Source organism: Lynx canadensis, chromosome C2, assembly GCF_007474595.2.
Source record: "Lynx canadensis isolate LIC74 chromosome C2, mLynCan4.pri.v2, whole genome shotgun sequence".
Classification (NCBI taxonomy): domain Eukaryota; kingdom Metazoa; phylum Chordata; class Mammalia; order Carnivora; family Felidae; genus Lynx; species Lynx canadensis.
The window spans coordinates 86,837,382-86,856,359 of NC_044311.2; the positions used below are offsets into that span (position 1 = coordinate 86,837,382).

The 18,978-nt window shown below is 38.2% G+C and overlaps 1 protein-coding gene across 1 annotated transcript in view; it reads left to right on the forward strand.

Moving 5' to 3' along the window:
- The window catches only part of RNF168 (ring finger protein 168), a 38,488-nt gene extending 20,179 nt beyond the window's left edge, over positions 1–18,309 (forward strand). The window contains exons 5-7 of the mRNA XM_030329626.1: positions 2,497–2,618; positions 12,825–12,906; positions 16,180–18,309. Coding sequence (XP_030185486.1) covers positions 2,497–2,618; positions 12,825–12,906; positions 16,180–17,115 — 1,140 coding nt within the window. The 3' untranslated portion in view covers positions 17,116–18,309. The remainder of the gene's footprint in view (positions 1–2,496; positions 2,619–12,824; positions 12,907–16,179) is intronic.
- Positions 18,310–18,978: the final 669 nt, after the last annotated feature.

Here is an 18,978-nt window from a genome sequence, read left to right on the forward strand (position 1 = left end):
TGGTTTTCAAAGATCTGAGGGAGTTTTTCTGACATTTGCTCTACTTAAAAGCAAAACACGTTTTTTTTTGTTTCTGTTTTTTTGCATGTTGTTATATATTTGCTCTGATTGAAGTATTCTTCCTGGTATGTTAGTAAATTCAGAATATATAGGAAAGCTTGCTCTCTCCCCTTCCACATCTATATTCCCATTCCTGTTCCATCAGTCTCTTTCCCCAGAGGTTAGCACTATTAACAGTTTATTATTTTTTCTTATTCACCTAAAAAGGATGTATCAAGCACACTGTTCTTTTTGTCTTTTTTCACTTGATATGTCTTAGAGATTTTATGTAACTACACAGTCTTTTTATTTTTAATTTTTTTTAATGTTTATTTTTGAGAAAGAGACACACAGAGTGCAAGTGAGGGAGGGGCAAAGAGAGAGGGAAACAGAATCTGAAGCAGGCTCCAGGCTCTGAGCTGTCAGCACAGAGCCCAATGTGGGGCTCAAACTCATGAACTGTGAGATCATGACCTGAAATGAAGTCAGACACTTAACCAACTGACACTGGGGCACCCAGGCGCCCCAGTGTAACTACACAGTCTTATGTAATTTTTTTTTTTTAAGAGTGGCAGAATATTCCATTCTATGGATGTAAATCACTTTTTGGGAGTGAAGCACATTAAAGCTTTAAATACTACAGTAGACATGAATTTTATTACCTTGCTGTAGTTAAATTATTGCCTTAGGAAAAATGAATAGAAGAAAAGATGATAAAACCATACTGTAAGACCTGAGGGTACAGTGAGATCTAGTGATTTGAAAGAAGGTGGCAGAATTCATTTGGGGTTCTTTTAAAATACAAATTCCCATACCGTTTCTAAATCTACTGAATCAGAATCTCTGGGGATAGGATTTAGGGAGTACCATTCCCAGAGGCATCTAGGGAAGTCGGATGTGCCTTTGGGTTTCAGAGCCTCTAAAAACAATTCTTCTGCTTTCAAACAACAAATATCCTAAAATATAATTACCAAAAAGAAGTATATCCAGAACTGTGATTTTTTTTTTTGAGAGGCCCACTGTTCATAATAATGTACCCAAGTTTTATTTTATTTTATTTTTAAAAATGTTTATTAATTTTTGAGAGAGAGCGTGAGTGGAGGAGGGGCAGAGGGTGGGGGACAGAGGATCTGAAGCAGGCTCTGCTGTGACAGCAGAAAGCCTAATGCGGGCCTCAAACTCAGCCGAAGTCAGATACTTCCTGGGCTGAGCCACCCAGGTGCCCTATTAGTGTATCCAAGTTTTAGATTATATACTCTTTTTAATATATTTTTTCTTTTAAAATTATAGTAGAATAGTTTTAAAAATGTACATAATTAGGAAATTAAATAAAAGACATTGACCAGGAAAATAACAAATGAGATCAGTAAGCAAATACATCAAAGAGGAGAATCTGGGGTTATCTTTACCTGTCTTTTAAGAATCTTGTTCTGATCCCTCTTGTTTTTAACAGGGATTGTAAGAGTGGAACTGTTGATATTTTAGAAGAATTCTTGGGGTGCCTGAGTGGCTCTGTCAGTTAAGAATCTGACTTTGGGGGCACCTGGGTGGCTTATTCTGTTAAGCGTCCAACTTCGGCTCAGGTCATGATCTCACGGTTTGTGAGTTCGAGCCCCGCGTCGGGCTCTGTGCTGGTAGCTCAGAGCCTGCTTCAGATTCTGTGTCTCCGTCTCTCTCTGCCCCTCCCCCACTTGTGCTCTGTCTCTCTCTCTCTCTCTCTCTCTCTCTGTCTATCAAAAAAATAAATAAAATGTAAAAAAAAAAAAAAAAGAATCTGACTTCGGCTCAGGTCATGATCTCATGGTTTGGGGGTTCAAGCCCCACATCAGGCTCTGTGCTGATAGCTCAGAGCCTGGAACCTGCTTCAGATTCTGTGTCTCCCTCTGTATCCTTCACCTGCTCACGCCCTGTCTCTCTGTCTCAAAAATAACATTAAAAAAAATTTAAAAATTCTTGGGTTTACTTGGAAAAGTTTGTGGTCCAAAACCAAATGTCTACCACCACCAATTATATTAATTTTTTCCAGTAGTGTAGTAATATTATGAGACTGGTAACAGCAAGTAAATATTTATGATATTGGTATGTTCTTAAATCCCCAATGAAATTATCTTTACATAAAATTAGCTTATATTCCAGGCATAGCCACAATTTTCCCCTATAGATTAAGGTAGCTATAATTATATGAAGTCATTCATTAGAAAAATGGATATTAGTAATATCATGCCCTTTGTGCTTTTAATGTAGAGTAAAATGCAATTAATGTAGACCAATTTGGATGGATTGAATCTTATTTATACTAATTTTTGCATGGTCACTATTATTCGAAGGATATGTAGAATTTAAATGTGTGCATAATTCCTGAAAAATTTTGTTGTGGAGTCTGAAGTAGTCAAAATAATAGCTTATTTTATTATAATTTTAAAAATAATATCTGTTATGCTTTTTCTCTTGTTGAAGAACAATTTCTGTGACGGAAGTGTCTTGGCTTCTCCCTTGAATTCCAGAAAATCTGATACAGTCACAACCAAGTCTCAAAAGAAGAGTAAGAACAAACAAACAAACACTGGAGATATTCAGAAGTAAGTGAACATGACTATTTATCAACTATTTATTGATCACTTACTGTATGCTGGTGTTTTTGTTCATATAGTCCACTGATAAATAAAATTCAGTCCATGAAATCTGTGAAAACTCTCCAGATGGTCTGAGATGGTCTGAGATTGATGTAAAGTGAAAATAAGGCTGCTACTCACATAGCTTAGACACCTGGCTAGCACGAAGAGAGGTACGAAGTCTTCTTTATCTTGATTCTTCAGGATTTTCATGTTCCCATTTTCTCAAAATTAACCAGTTGGATTCCCTTTTCTCCTGGTCTAGATTCAGATAAGAAAAAGCTGGTCTTATATAAGGTCATCCTTACTGAAGGAGGTTGTAACTTGGCATCTAGGTCATTCCCCTACCCTCTTTTCCCCAGTCTATGCATTATATTTCTTCCCTATTATACAAAAAGCATGAGTCAGGTAGTCAGTAGGAGAGTGATTTAGTCTCCTCACAGTGCCCCTCCAGCAGTAGGTAGAGTTGATGATTTTATGAGGATATAAGCTTTCCCATAGTAATTAACAATTGGAAGAGTTAAAGAACCACAATCTAGACTTTAAAAATAGGGGCACCTGGCTGGCTCAGTTAGTAGAGCATACAAGTCTTTTGTTTGTTTGTTTTTAGTATTTATTTATTTTTGAGAGAGAGAGACAGACAGACAGAGAGCGAGCAGGGGAGGGGCAGAGAGAGAGGGAGACACAGAATCTGAAGCAGGCTCCAGGCTCTGAACTGTCAGCCCAGAGCCCGACATAGGGCTCAAACTCACGAACTGTGAGATCATAAACCGAGCCGAAGTCAGATGCTTAACCCACTGAGCCACCCGGGCACCCCTAGAATATGTAAAGAATTCTTAATATAACTTAACAAAAGACAAACATTCCCATTTCAAAATGAGCAAAGGACATGAATGGACATTATTCCAGTGATGTGCATATGGCCAATAAGCATATGAAAAGATGCCCAAGATCGTAAGTGATGCAAATCAAACCACAGTGAGATACCATCTCACATTCACTAGGATGTCTGTAAACCAAAAAAATGAAAATAGTAAGTGTTGGCAAGGATTAGAGAAATTGGAATCTTGTACATTATTGGTGGGAATATAAAATGGTGCGATTTGGCAGTTGCTCAGAAAATTAAACAGAATTACCATATGACCCAGCAGTTCCACTCCTACCCATGTACTCAAAAGAATTGAAAACAGGAATTCAAACAAATACTTATACACAAATGTTTGAGTCAGTACTTCAAACAGCCAAAGGATGGAAACAACACAAATGTCCACTGAGGGATGAATGGATAAACAAAATGTGGTATAATCCATGCAGTGGAATATTATTCAGCCCTTAAAAGGAGTGACCTACTGATACATGCTGTGACATGAATAAACCTCAGAAACATGCTACATGAAAGAAGCCAGACAAAAAGGGCTGCCTGTTATATGACTTTATTTATATGAAATAGCTAGAGTAGGTAAATCTGTAGAGACAGCAGGTTAAAAGTTGCCAGGGCCTGACAGATACCATATGGTTTCACTCTTATGTGGATCCTGAGAAACTTAACAGGAACCCATGGGGGAGGGGAAGGAAAAAAAAAAAAAAAAAAAGAGGTTAGAGTGGGAGAGAGCCAAAGCATAAGAGACTGTTAAAAACTGAGAACAAACTGAGGGTTGATGGGGGGTGGGAGGGAGGGGAGGGTGGGTGATGGGTATTGAGGAGGGCACCTTTTGGGATGAGCACTGGGTGTTGTATGGAAACCAATTTGTCAATAAATTTCATAAAAAAAATAAATAAATAAATAAATAAAATAAAATAAAATAAAAAAAATAAAAAATAAAATAAAAAAATAGATTCATGATGAATGTAAAAAAAAAAAAAAAAAAAAAAGTTGCCAGGGCCTGGGGAAAGCTGGGAATGGGGAGTTACTGCTTAACATATATATGATTTCCTTTGGGGATGATGAAAATGTTTTGGAACTAAATAGAGGTGATGGTTGTACAACTTTGTGAACATACTAAAACGCCACTGAATTGTATACTTCAAAGTGATTAATTTTAGTGGCACCTGGGTGGCTCAGTCGGTTAAGTGTCTGACTTTGACTCAGGTCATGATCTCGCAGTTTGTGGGTTAGAGCCCCACATCGGGCTCTGTGCTGACAGTTTGGAGCCTGGAGCCTGCTTCAGATTCTGTGTCTCCCTCTCTCTCTGCCCCTCCCCTGATCCCTCCCTCTCTCCCTCTCTCTCACCAAAAATAAATGAACACTAAAAAACATTTTTTTAAAGGAAAAAAATGGTTAATTTTATGTTATATGGATTTCATCTCAGATGTCAAATGATTAGCAAAAAGGCTACACAAGTGTGAAAATCAAGAAAAACTGCTAAGTAACTCGTTTTAGTTAAAGAATAAATTTTGATGGGAGGTGCCTGGGTGGCTTGGTTGGTTAAGCATCCAAGTCTTGATCTCAGGGATGTGAGTTCAAGCCCTGTGCTGGGCTCTGCACAAGGCATGAAGCCTACTTAGAAAAAAAGAATAAATCTTGGTGGAAATAATAGGACTGAAAGTATTATATACATCAAAACTTTTGGGAGGTGGCTAAAGTAATATTTAGAAAACTTTAAAGGCCATATCAGAAAATAAGAAGAAAGGCTGAAAATATACTCAAAATGATAACGCCAGGAATACATTGCTGGCCTAATATTAGAACATGAATTAATGGGGATGGGCAGGGACCACCTTCATAGCTGGCCGCTGGCAGTACCATGGCGACCCGGAACCCCCATTCCCAAGGTGTGCAAGACTTTTGTTCCAGAAAGTTGGAAAGCTTGCAGCAGCTGTAGTACGTGGTAGCCGCCTTCTTCAGATTGCCGGTCACAGTGGCTATGTGCAGATTGACTGGAAGAGAGTTGGAAAAGATGTAAACAAAGTGAAAAGATTAAGAAATGAGCAAATACGGCAGCACCTGGAAGCAACAGAATTTTTCAAACAGAACATTGTGACATCCAGTGGATTTGTGGGAGGCTTTTTGCTAGGCCTTGCATCTTAAGGAGATGAATATTCTATCACAGTGGAGTAAGAAGGGAAATGGTAGCAACAAGATGATTTCTTAACATTACCCACCAACAGAATCTCCAGGGCAGTAAGAAACAACTAGGTGGACACTACCAAACTCATGACTGAAGAGTTTTGCCCTTGAAGTTTGGCAAACTAGTATTTGCTGTAAAAACAACCTATGTGGTATGTGTATAATAGTATTCCTGAGAAAAACATGGCTCTCGTTTATCTTTTTAAAATTTGCATTTGTTTTTAAATTAGCCTATAAAATACCACTATTGGATGTAGATATATAGAGAAAAAATGTGTTGGATATATTCCCCAGTGAAATATTATCCTTGTTTTATTTAAATAAGATGTTCTTTACTTTGTAGTATAGTGCCAGTAATTAAAAATTCGTATTACAGCTTCAACATTAAGGTTGGCTTTTTTTTTTTTAAGGTACATTTGCAATAAACTGAAGAACTACAATGCGCTTTTGTGGAAGATTTAGAAGTAACAGAATTATTAAAGATATTAAACATATTTAATACCAAGAAAAATAAAATGAATTAATGTTAAGCTATTAACTTTAAATATGAAAAGCATGGGAATGATCATTTTTTTAATGTTTATTTTTTAGAGAGAAAGGGAATGATAATTCTTAATGAAGTAGGAATAGGAAGAAACTTAACCTGTTACAGGATATCTACTGGAAAATTTATATCAGATATCATACTTCATGGTAGAAAATTGAAATCATATCCTGTTAAGACTGGGAAAACACAAGGATGGCCTGCTGTTTACCACTTCTGTTCAGTGTGTGTTAGAGATTTCAGTCTGCACAGTGAGATGATAAAAGGAAACAAAAGAGCTTGAAAAAGAAGCCATTGTTAATTAGGAGAGTTTGGGTAGCTCAGTCGGTTGAGCGTCTGACTTCGGCTCAGGTCATGATCTCACGGTTTGTGAGTTCAAGCCCCACGGCCGGCTCTCTGTTGCTTGCACAGAGCCTGCTTCGGATCCTCTGTCCCACCCCCACTCATGCTTGCTCTCTCTCTCTCAAAAAATAAACAAACATTTAAAAAATAAGTAAATTACCATTGTGGATTTAAAAAAAGAAGAAGAAGAAGCCATTGTTATTAGAGGTGGAATGTAGAAAATACATTGAAAAATCCAAGAGTTCAGAGATACATTTTTTAAATTAATAAGAGTTTGGGGCGCCTGGGTGGCTCAGTTGGTTAACCATCTGACTCTAAAAATTTGTATGGAAGTGGGGTGCCTGGGTGGCTCAGTCGGTTAAGCATCCGACTTCGGCTCAGGTCATGATCTCACAGTCTGTGAGTTCGAGCCCCACGTCAGGCTCTGTGCTGACAGCTCAGAGCCTGGAGCCTCCTTCGGATTCTGTGTCTCCCTCTCTCTCTGCCCCTCCCTGGCTCATGCTGTGTCTCTCTCTGTCTCAAAAATAAATAAAAACATTAAAAAAAAATTTATATGGAAGAGAAAGAACTTTCAGATACCACCAAAGAGAAATAAAATGTGTGGTGGAGAGTTGGGTGCTTTTAATTTATAAGTAAATATATGTGATATTTTTGCACAAAGATAGATAAAATGATTAAGGCAGTGTAATCGCTTAGAAATAACAGTTTATAGTGCCTTCATGATGGCTTTGGTATTTTTAAAATATGTCCACAAATTCTTTGATATTCATCCCTTAAAAAGACAGAGCCCAATTCCCTTCCCCTTGAATGTGGGCTGGACTTAAGTATACAAATAGAATTACCCAAAGGGATGTTGTGTACTTGGGAGATTAAGTCCTGAGAGGCACTGTGACTTTTCTCTTTTTTGGGTTACCTGCTCTGGGAAGTTTAGCTGCTCTGTTGTGAGCAGCCCTGTGGAGAGGCCCACATGGTAAGGAACTAAGGCCTTCTGCCAGCAGCCAATAACGAAATGGGACTTCCAGAATAGCCTTTTACATAAGTGAGCCTTCGTGGAAGGTGATCCTCTAAGCCCAGTCAAGACTTCAGATGACTAACATCTTCCCTAGACCCTAATGAGAGATCCTGAGCTCGAACCACCCAGCTGAGCTGCTCTTGGATTCCTGACCCTCAGAAACTGTGAGATAATGTTTGTTGTTTTAAGCCACTAAGTTTTGGGGTACTTTGGGTAATACAGTAGTAGTCATTTTAATCAGTGGGAAAGGATGAACTTGTCCATAAGTGCCACAGGGACAGTTGATTACATGAGGAAAAAATGAGCTTGGACCTCTACTCATACCATATATAAAAATTAAGGTGGGGCGCCTGGGTGGCGCAGTCGGTTAAGCGTCTGACTTCAGCCAGGTCACGATCTCGCGGTCCGTGAGTTCGAGCCCCGCGTCGGGCTCTGGGCTGATGGCTCGGAGCCTGGAGCCTGTTTCCGATTCTGTGTCTCCCTCTCTCTGCCCCTCCCCCGTTCATGCTCTGTCTCTCTCTGTTCCAAAAATAAATAAAAACGTTGAAAAAAAAAAACAACACAAAATCACGCAGTGCTAAGCAATACATGTTAAGGATACAAATGTGTGGTAAAACTATTTTTAAAAGCAAGAGATAAGAAACACTCTGAGGTGGAGGACAAAGAAGAGGCTACATAAAGGATTTTACTTATTTCTTTGTTTATTTAAATGTGGTTTAAGACCCTGAGATAAGGAACACGACAGGGATGTCCACTCTCACCGCTGTTGTTTAACATAGTGTTGGAAGTGCTAGCATCAGCAATCCGACAACAAAAGGAAATCAAAGGCATCAAAATTGGCAAAGATGAAGTCAAACTTTCACTTTTTGCAGATGACATGATATTATACATGGAAAATCCGATAGACTCCACCAAAAGTCTGCTAGAATGGATACATGAATTCAGCAAAGTTGCAGGATACAAAATCAATGTACAGAAATCAGTTGCATTCTTATACACTAATAATGAAGCAACAGAAAGACAAAGAAACTGATCCCATTCACAATTGCACCAAGAATCATAAAATACCTAGGAATAAATCTAACCAAAAGATCTGTATGCTGAAAACTATAGAAAGCTTATGAAGGAAATTGAAGAAGATATAAAGAAATGGAAAAATGTTCCGTGCTCATGGGTTGGAAGAATAAATATTGTCAAAATGTCAATACTACCCAAAGCTATCTTCACATTCAGTGCAATCCCAATCAAAATTGCACCAGCATTCTTCTCGAAGCTAGAACAAGCAATCCTAAAATGCATATGGAACCACAAAAGGCCCCAAATGGCCAAAGTAATTTTGAAGAAGAAGGCCAAAGCAGGAGGCATCACAATCCCAGACTTTAGCCTCTACTACAAAGCTGTAATCATCAAGACAGCATGGTATTGGCACAAAAACAGACACACAGACCAATGGAATAGAATAGAAACCCCAGAACTAGACCCACAAACGTATGGCCAACTCATCTTTGACAAAGCAGGAAAGAATATCCAATGGAAAAAAGTCTCTTTAACAAATGGTGCTGAGAGAACTGGACAGCAACATGCAGAAGAATGAAACTAGACCACTTTCTCACACCATTCACAAAAATAAACTCAGAATGGATAAAGGACCTGAATGTGAGACAGGAAACCATCAAAACCCTAGAGGAGAAAGCAGGAAAAGACCTCTCTGACCTCAGCCGCAGCAATTTCTTACTTGACACATCCCCAAAGGCAAGGGAATTAAAAGCAAAAATGAACTATTGGGACCTCATGAAGATAAAAAGCTTCTGCACTGCAAAGGAAACAATCAACAAAACTAAAAGGCAACCAACGGAATGGGAAAAGATATTTGCAGATGACATACCTGGCAGAGGGCTGGTATCCAAAGTCTATAAAGAGCTCACCAAACTCCACACCCGAAAAACAAATAATCCAGTGAAGAAATGGGCAGAAAACATGAATAGACACTTCTCTAAAGAAGAAATCCAGATGGCCAACAGGCACATGAAAAGATGCTCAACGTCGCTCCTCCTCAGGGAAATACAAATCAAAACCACACTCAGATATCACCTCACGCCAGTCAGAGTGGCTAAAATGAACAAATCAGGAGACTATAGATGCTGGAGAGGATGTGGAGAAATGGGAACCTTCTTGCACTGTTGGTGGGAATGCAAACTGGTGCAGCCACTCTGGAAAGCGGTGTGGAGGTTCCTCAAAAAATTAAAAATAGACCTACCCTATGACCCAGCAGTAACACTGCTAGGAATTTACCCAAGGGATACAGGAGTACTGATGCATAGGGGCACTTGTACCGCAATGTTTATAGCAGCACTCTCAACAATAGCCAAATTGTGGAAAGAGCCTAAATGTCCATCAACTGATGAATGGATAAAGAAATTGTGGTTTATATACACAATGGAGTACTACGTGGCAATGAGAAAGCATGAAGTATGGCCCTTTGTAGCAACATGGATGGAACTGGAGAGTGTGATATTAAGTGAGATAAGCCATACAGAGAAAGACAGATACCATATGTTTTCACTCTTATGTGGATCCTGAGAAACTTAACAGAAACCCATGGGGGAGGGGAGGGAAAAAAAAAAAAAGATTAGAGTGGGAGACAGCCAAAGCATAAGAGACTCTTAAATACTGAGAACAAACTGAGGGTTGATGGGGGGTGGGAAGGAGAGGTGGGTAGGTGATGGGTATTGAAGAGGGCATCTTTTGGGATGAGCACTGGGTGTTGTATGGAAACCAATTTGACAATAAATTTCATATATTAAAAAAAATAATAAAATAAAAAAATAAATGTGGTTTAAGACTTTAAAAATTGTAACATACATATATTAAAGTGCACTAATCTTAAGTGTACTTTTGGTGAATTTTTACATATGGATAAACTACTTTCCAGGTTTAGCTACAGAATATTTCCAAAACGTTCACTGGTGCCCTTTCCCTCAGTATTTCTCTCCCTGAACCACAATGTGTTGTGATTCTTAGGATTCTTTCATATATTTGTAACTGTTCTCTTGTAAACTATTTGGTTTTTATGAAATAGGCACACGCACGTACACTCTCTTAGATCTTTAAGACATAAGTGAAAAAAGGAAATCAGAAGGATGTGATTGTTTTAAAAAAGATAGCACTGTATCGAAATCATGCTTTTTTAAAAAATTGGTTACATGTGTGGAAACAAAGAGGAATGGAAAAGGGTATATGTCTAACATTTCTGTTTACTTTTTTTTTTTTAATGTTTATTTTTTATTTTTGAGAGAGAGAGAGTGAGTGGAGGAGCAGCAGGGCGGATACAGAGGATCTGAAGCAGGCTCTGCACTAAGAGCAGCGAGCCTGATGTGGGGCTTGAACTCATGAACTGTGAGATCATGACCTGAGCTGAAGTCGGGTGTTCAACTGACTGAGCCGCCCAGGTGCCCCTCTGTTTACTTTTTTACAATGAGCACATATTCATACATTACCTGGTTATTATAAAGAATACTCACTGGGGCGCCTAGGTGGCTCAGTCGGTTGAGCATCTGACTTCAGCTCAGGTCATGATCTCACAGTCTGTGAGTTCGAGCCCCGCGTCGGGCTCTGTGCTGACAGCTCAGAGCCTGGAGCCTGCTTCAGATTCTGTGTCTCCCTCTTGCTCTGCCCCTCCCCTGTTCATGCTCTGTTTCTCTCTTTCTCAAAAATAAAAACATTTAAAAAAAAAAAAAAGAATACTCAGGACAAGCTCATAAATCTTTCCTGATGATGTTGAATAAGTATCTGGTCACATTTTGTTCTCTACATGTGGATTTCAAAAAAACTGTTATGCTATAATAATTCTATCTTGGTAACTAATATCCAGCATTGGCAGAAGAGTTTCTTCAGCTATGGAAAAAAAAAAATTTAAATGAGACTAAACTGGGCTCCTGTTTTCTCTTATCAGTTGAAAAGGTAGTTCTTGTACTTATAAGTTTGCAGAGTAAGTGTTTAGAAATGATTCAACTAAATACGTGGTTTATATATTCTAGTTTATAAGGGATGTTATTTGTTCTTTATATGAGATCTGGGACTAGATTTTATTTTATTGTTTCACACACTATTTATGGTATTTTAGACACAACGGAACTTACATATTATTTGCAATCAGATGTTTTTCCATTGTTTTCTTTAACTCTAAAAACAATAGCTAGCTACTCTTTGAAAATCACCCGATGTTACCGTTGCTTGAAGACAGCCAGCATTTTAGGAGATTTTAAGCATAGTTGTGTATGTATTTGGATTTTTTCCAAATATACTTAAAAATATACTTAACCATCTCATACCTGTCCTTTTATTCCCATTTCTTTTACAGCATTTTTCATCATATTAGAAACTTCATGTTTTCAGTGACAGCCTATTAAAGATGCTTAGAAATTTAGAGAAATGCTCTTATACTGATAAATTGATAGATGTGTATTTTTGTAGGCAGATAGTTTATATAAAATGTGTATCTAACAAAATCTCTATGCAGAATAGTAAAGAATCTAATCATGGATACTTTGTCAATAGTAACAATTCACAATGTAGTAAACAGGGGCACCTGGGTGGCTCAGTCGGTTAAACGTCCGGCTTCAGCTCAGGTCATGATCTCATGGTTCACAAGTTCGAGCCCTCTGTCAAGCTCTGTGCTGACATCTCACCTTCGGAGTCTGCTTCAGTTTCTATGTCTTCCCTCTCTCTCAGCCCCTCCCCTGCTCATATTCTGTCTCTCTCTAAGAGAAGTAAACATTTAAAAAACTGCTTTTTAATGTAGTAAACAGCCATAATTTCTGGCATTAAAAAACTAACATATCCTTTCTCCTGATTTAAAATTTAATTTCCATTACTTTTGGGAAGACTATATAGTCTTGAGTTGTTTTGATGCTGTGTACCTTTTGAATTTCTTTTGAGAATTAAGAAATGTTTAGATTTTACTTCCTTTTCTGTTTTTCACTAAAATACCAATATTCGCCCTTTTAAGTTTTGCTCTGGAATTAGGCCAAAATACCTGAGACAGGGAGATGGACTATACTTTTTCTGATAAATCAGCCAAGCAGCAAACAGACAACATTCACCTTCACATAAATAGCTAATGTGATGTATTATATTGGTTACATACCACTTGTCTGTCAAAGCATTCAAACTTTGGTAAAGCTTTTTTTTTTTTTTTTTTTTGTTAAGGTATTTGTCACCTAAATCTCAATTTGGATCAGCATCGCAGTGTGAAGTTGTGCAAGAAAGCAAGAAAAACTCCATGTCCAAGGTATGTCAGTACTAAAGATGTTCTTAGTTTGGCAAGTTTACTAACGCTATAGATTGCTAATACTTGTAGTTCCCTCATTTTTTTTTTTAAAATCACTGTTGTATATGGAACCCCCTTTCTTAGTCATCTTAGGCTTACCTACACTAGGAGTCTGCAAACTTCTCTAAAGGGCAAGATAGTAAATATTTTGTGGCCTGTATGGTCTTTTTCACAACTATTCAACTGTGCTATTTCGTGTGAAAACATCCATAGACAATACATAAACAACTGGACTTTTCTTTGATCAGCAAAAACTATTCATAAAAATAAGCAGCAGCTGAATTTGGTCCATGGGCCATGGTTTATGGATCCCTGACTTAGACAATCAAACTCACAAAATTAAACAGCCTGTGCCTGGTACTAACTTCACTTTCAGTGAAGATTACAGGATGGGAAACAAAGCATGCTGGTAGGGCAGCATCAGCCATATCTGTGCAGCAAAAGTCTTCACTGCAGAGCTAAGGGACAGCCTACAAATGAGACAATGCAAATGAGTTTGGAAACCACCCCAGCTTAGAATCCCCGTGCCCCATAAAAGTCCATTATTTGTTGTAACAGCCCATGGGTGTAGCTTCCAGGGGTCCTGGTAAGGAATACACCAAAAGAGTTGTAAGTCACTTACAGAAGCCCTAAGATTTGGCTTCCCGCTAAGTGCTTATAGATCATTCACAGTTCTTCCAGTATAGATGCAGTTCACAAGTAAGTTCATTTTTACCACAAGCTCTGTAGCCTAGTAACACAGGTGACATTTCACTTTTATCAGGTTTCTAGGAAAATAGAACCAGGAAAAAAAAAAGTGAGCTGACACCAAGGTTGATTTCCTACAGAGAAGTTTTGTTAACACTTCATTAAGAGGTTCCTAAAATTTTTTAAACTCACCTATCATTTAATTGGCATTTACCATGTGCCAGATAATGTATGTATTATTTTCTTCAGTCTCCATCACAAGCACCAGCTCTGTAAGGTAGGTATTCATTCTTGTTCCATTTTACAGTTAAGAAAACCAAGGCACACAGAGATATGAGACTTGTACCAACTCCCTTAAGTAGAGATGATAGAGGGAGGATTCAGGTCCACATGGTCTGGCTCATAATGGAACTGAGGATGGAATAAGCACTGTAGGGTGGGATATTTTTCCTGTTCATACCCACAGCAAAACTAGGTAAGCAACCTGGAATTTGTCCAGTCCAACCACATTGGTTCATAAGAAATGCTATAAGGAATGCAAAGCAGAGTAGGTAAAAAATTTAAGGTCAAAACTAATCCTAGGTCTTTACTTACCTCAGACCTGTAGGTGAGAAGAAATATACTGGCAAAAACAAAGTTTCTTAACCTGATAAGGTCTACAGTTAGAATCCGGGGAGTACATACGAACCTCAATGGAAGAAAAGGTTTATCTTTCCTTTCACCTAACCTGTCATTCCTTTAATTATGAATGTAGACTGGAAACCATAATACTATTAGCAAAAGCTGTACCTTTGATCATCAGTGGAAAGCACAGGTTTTTATCACTTTACATTTATAGCAGGTTTCTTGAAATATTGTTATTCATCCCTACTTCAATATTACAAGTTATTAGACTTGCCACTAGGTCTTAATATTTAGTGTATTGATGGGTACACATTATTACATCAGAAAGTAAAACATTTTTAATAATTGTGTTGCAATACACGTTGTTCCCTTTGTAATCCTAGGTGTTTATTTTTATATTGAAAAATATTCAGTAGACATCTGTAAACTTTACCAAAATGCTGAAAGGTAGAGAGCCCATAGCACAAAAAGGGGCTAAAAACCTCTGGGCTAGAGGAAGTTTGTAAGGTGAAAGAGACATCAGGTCCTAGTGCCAGTTTATTGGCCATATATAGAATCCAGTTTGTACATTTTATTTATTTATTTTTTTAATTTTTTTAAAATTTTGTTTATTTATTTTTGAGACAGAGAGAGACAGAGCATGTACAGGGGAGGGACAGAGAGAGAGGGAGACACAGAATCTGAAACAGGCTCCAGGCTCTGAGCTGTCAGCACAGAGCCCGACGCGGGGCTTGAACTCAGGACCGTGAGATCATGACCTGAGCCGAAGTCAGATGCTTAACCGACCGAGCCACCCAGGCACCCCAATCCAGTTTGTACATTTTAATCTGTAGGTATTCATGGGAGTGAAAATGAGGGAATGCCTTAATCTAAACTGGCACACAGAATAAAAATACTATTTCAAAATTTTTTTTGAAGTTTTTATTTATTTTGAGAGAGGGAACTCATGTGCACAAGCAGGGGAGAGGCAGATAGGGAGAGAGAGAATGCCAGGTGGGCCCTGTGCTGTCAGTGCAGAGTCTCATGCAGGGCTCAGTCTCAGAAACTGTGAGATCAAGACCTGAGCCAAAGTCTAGAGTCGGACGCTTAACTGACTGAGCCACCCAGGCACCCCCAGAATAAAAACACCATTAACAATTAATGTATATCATTAGTAGTAACGCTGTGTTTTTTTTGTTTTTTTTGTTTTTTCTTTTTAAGAGAGAGTACAAGCATGGGGTGCCTGGGTGGCTCAGTCGGTTAAGCGTCCAACTTCAGCTCAGGTCACAATCTCATGGTCCATGAGTTCGAGCCCCGAGTCGGGCTCTGGGCTGATGGCTCAGAGCCTGGAGCCTGCTTCCGATTCTGTGTCTCCCTCTCTCTCTGCCCCTCCCCCGTTCATGCTCTGTCTCTCTCTGTCTCAAAAATAAATAAACGTTAAAAAAAAAATTTTTTTTTAAAGAGAGTACAAGCAGAGGAGAAGGGCAGAGAGAAGGAGAGAATCTTTTTCTTTTTTTTAAGTTTGTTTATTTTGAGAGAATGAGTGAGCAGGGGAGGGGCAGAGAGAGGGAGAGAGAATCCCAAGCAGACTCTGCACCATCAACACGGAGCCTGATGTGGGCTTGAACCCACGAACCACGAGATCATGACCTGAGTGGAAACAGTCAGGTGCTTAACCGACTGAGCCACGCAGATGCCCCAAGAAAGGGAATCTTAAGCAGGCTCCACGCTCAGAGATCCTGACACGGGGCTCGATTCCACAACCCTGGGATCATGACTTGAGCTGAAATCAAGAATTGAACAATCAACTGACTGAGCCACCCAGGCACCCTTAATGCTAACTATCTTATAGTTACAATTAAGCTAGAGTATCAGTATAATTAGACTTCTATATTATGACTAGATGTTTTCCCCTGGTTCACTCAGTCTTTTTGTTTTCTACAGGAAACTGACGGTACTATTGTAAATAGCCCAACAAGGCAAGATACAGAAATTGAAGAAGATATGCCAACACTTTCTCCGCAAATAGGCATGGACGTTCAAGAACAAGGTGCAAAGTCTTCAGTAGAGTCACCTATGCCTCAGTTATATGCCAGTGGTAGAGAGTGGTGCCTTGAAGCAGAAGTCAAAATGAGACCAAGCAATCATGATAAAGAGTTATGTGTCCTAAATGATGAGGGACCTGAAGCCAGAGTTCCATGCTCTGGAGAAACAGAGAGCGCATGCACTATATCAGGTATGACACAGATAATTGAAAGTAACACAGTTGAGACAGAAAATGAAGACTCTTGCCTCCTGACCAGTAAAGATATTTCCAAAAGAAAAAACCAGGAATCTTCATTCGAAGCAGTCAGGGATCCCTGCATTTCTGCAAAAAGAAGGAAAATGTTCCCCAGAGCTTCCTCAGACCAAGAGGAAACAGAAATCAATTTTACCCAAAAACTGATAGATTTGGAACGCTTACTTTTTGAGAGACATAAACAGGAAGAACAGGACAGGTTGTTAGCATTACAGCTTCAGAAACAAGTAGATAAAGAACAAATGAAGCCAAACCGGCAAAAAGGATCCCCAGATGAGTATCTGTTACGTCCTACATCTTCACCACCAGACAAGTTGCTAAATGGACAGAGGAAGAATTCCAAAGACAGGAACTTCAAAAGACAGACTGATATAGAGCATTCAGAATCTCGGAGAGGCTCAAAAAATGAAAACTGGCAGCCATCTTTTAAGATCCAGTTGAAACATTCAGTTAATGTTAATGGGAGAAAGATGCCAAATTCTTCTAGAGATAATTGTAATGTATCTAAAAGTGCTCATTCCCTACAGCCTAGTAAGTCACAGAAAAGTATTTTTCAGATGTTTCAGAGGTATACGAAGTAATGTGTGGGTAAAGGGAGTGTTTCATAATCTAGTAAAGCTGGATTGTGAAGCTCTCTTCTATCATAGAATCTTTATAAATTTTTTCGTTAATTTTGCTCTGTGGTCACACTCATTGTCCTTAATTAAAGGACTGGTGATTACAAGAGAGAAATATATAAATGTGTTTCTGCCAAACTCAGTGGTAAGCAGGAGTCCCAATCCTTTCCTTTTTTAATAACTGTGATATACTGTTGGACAATCCTTATGGATATAAGAATGCCTTGGTGAACTCCCAAGAAATTTTCAAGTGCCATTCTCTTTCCAAAAAATGCATGTTTTATGGCCTTTGCCTCCTTCCCTTTTTGTCCTAACTAGTAATCAAAGTAAGATTATACTATACCAGGTAGTTAGGAGTTTTCTTACAACTTTCCCATATATTTGCAGAGCACATGACATGCATCTTCCATAACACTAAAGTAATCTAGTTTTCATCTCCACTTTAATTATTTTAAGCATTATAGCATTTTCTTCCATTTAAAATGGTTTATGATCAATGTGAAATCAGAAAAATCAGAGTTTCTTGGAAAATAAGGAATTAGTTGACAAAGGAAACTAGACTCTTGTTGCAAAAGGAGTTAAGAGTTGGGGTGAGGCTCAGTGGGGTGGATTGACAATTTGGAAACGCTAGAACTGAGTGAATAATTAGAAACAATGTCTAGGATGGAGTAGCAGGTGAGGTTTGGCAGAGGATTCCCCCTCCTCCTTTCTCTGCTTAATGACATGGAAAACATTTGGGTTTAGGCTTTTCACACCACAGTATCTGGTGTCAAAATAAAAATCAGTTACTAAATTGCCTGAAATTTGGGGAATTCACTTTTCTATTATTCTGGTATTCTAGGGGAATAAATGGGAATTAATATCATCTCATTATGGGACTTGAGACATAACCATGTGTTTATTTCCTTATATTATCATTTATATTGATGCTGACTTTTATTTGTGTTTATGGACAGAAAAAGTCTGATGCTTGAGTTTTGCCATCTTACCCTGAAAGTTAAATCAGAAGGCAGTGATTTCATTTTGTGAAATTTAACTTAGAGATGTAATCTCTTGTTCATTAATATGAACAGCTTTAAGCAAATAACAGTTTTAACAGCATTTCTGCTGATCTCTAGTTATTCATCCTTTTAAAATAAAAGTATAATAAAATGTCCTGGAGCTAATTCTAGCTTAAATTTGTCAGTATTTTTATACCCTTATTATTTTTCCCTCCAAATTTTGTAACTGAAATTCTGTTAATCTTTGCATATTTGGTGGCATCTACTTCAGTATTGATTGGGTAATTATGGGTAGAATTCTGAATCTAATTTGAAATTTAGTTTGCCCTTTCTCAACAAAAGAATGATTGCCCTCTGAGTAATGATCGTGCTGAAATGAAGTCTAGTCAGAAGCTAATCAGATTTCTCTAAAATATGCTAAAATCTATTTTCATCAAACCAGTATTTTTCTAAGAGCAATTTCACTTTACATTTTAGGTTGAATACTCTTGGAACTCCTCAAAAATTATATCATTAAATTTTCCTGGAATAGTCCATGACCAAAAAGGGAAATAGTGTGACATCTTTAGGATTTATACATTTAACCACTTAATTGTCAGTGAAGAAGTCTTCCTGACCTTAAGATAAGTTTTAATTTCTCTGTTAGTTTTTCGGATAATCTGACCTTATATGTCTTTTTGTTAGAAACTCCTAAATGTTATGTCAGTCATTAGAGTGTATCGCTACTTCTCTCCTTTTTGTGGAAGGGATGTGAGAGTTATTAACTTCTCAGAGAGCACCTAGGACCGCAGAAGTGGAGAATCTGAAAATAAAATAATTAAAAATG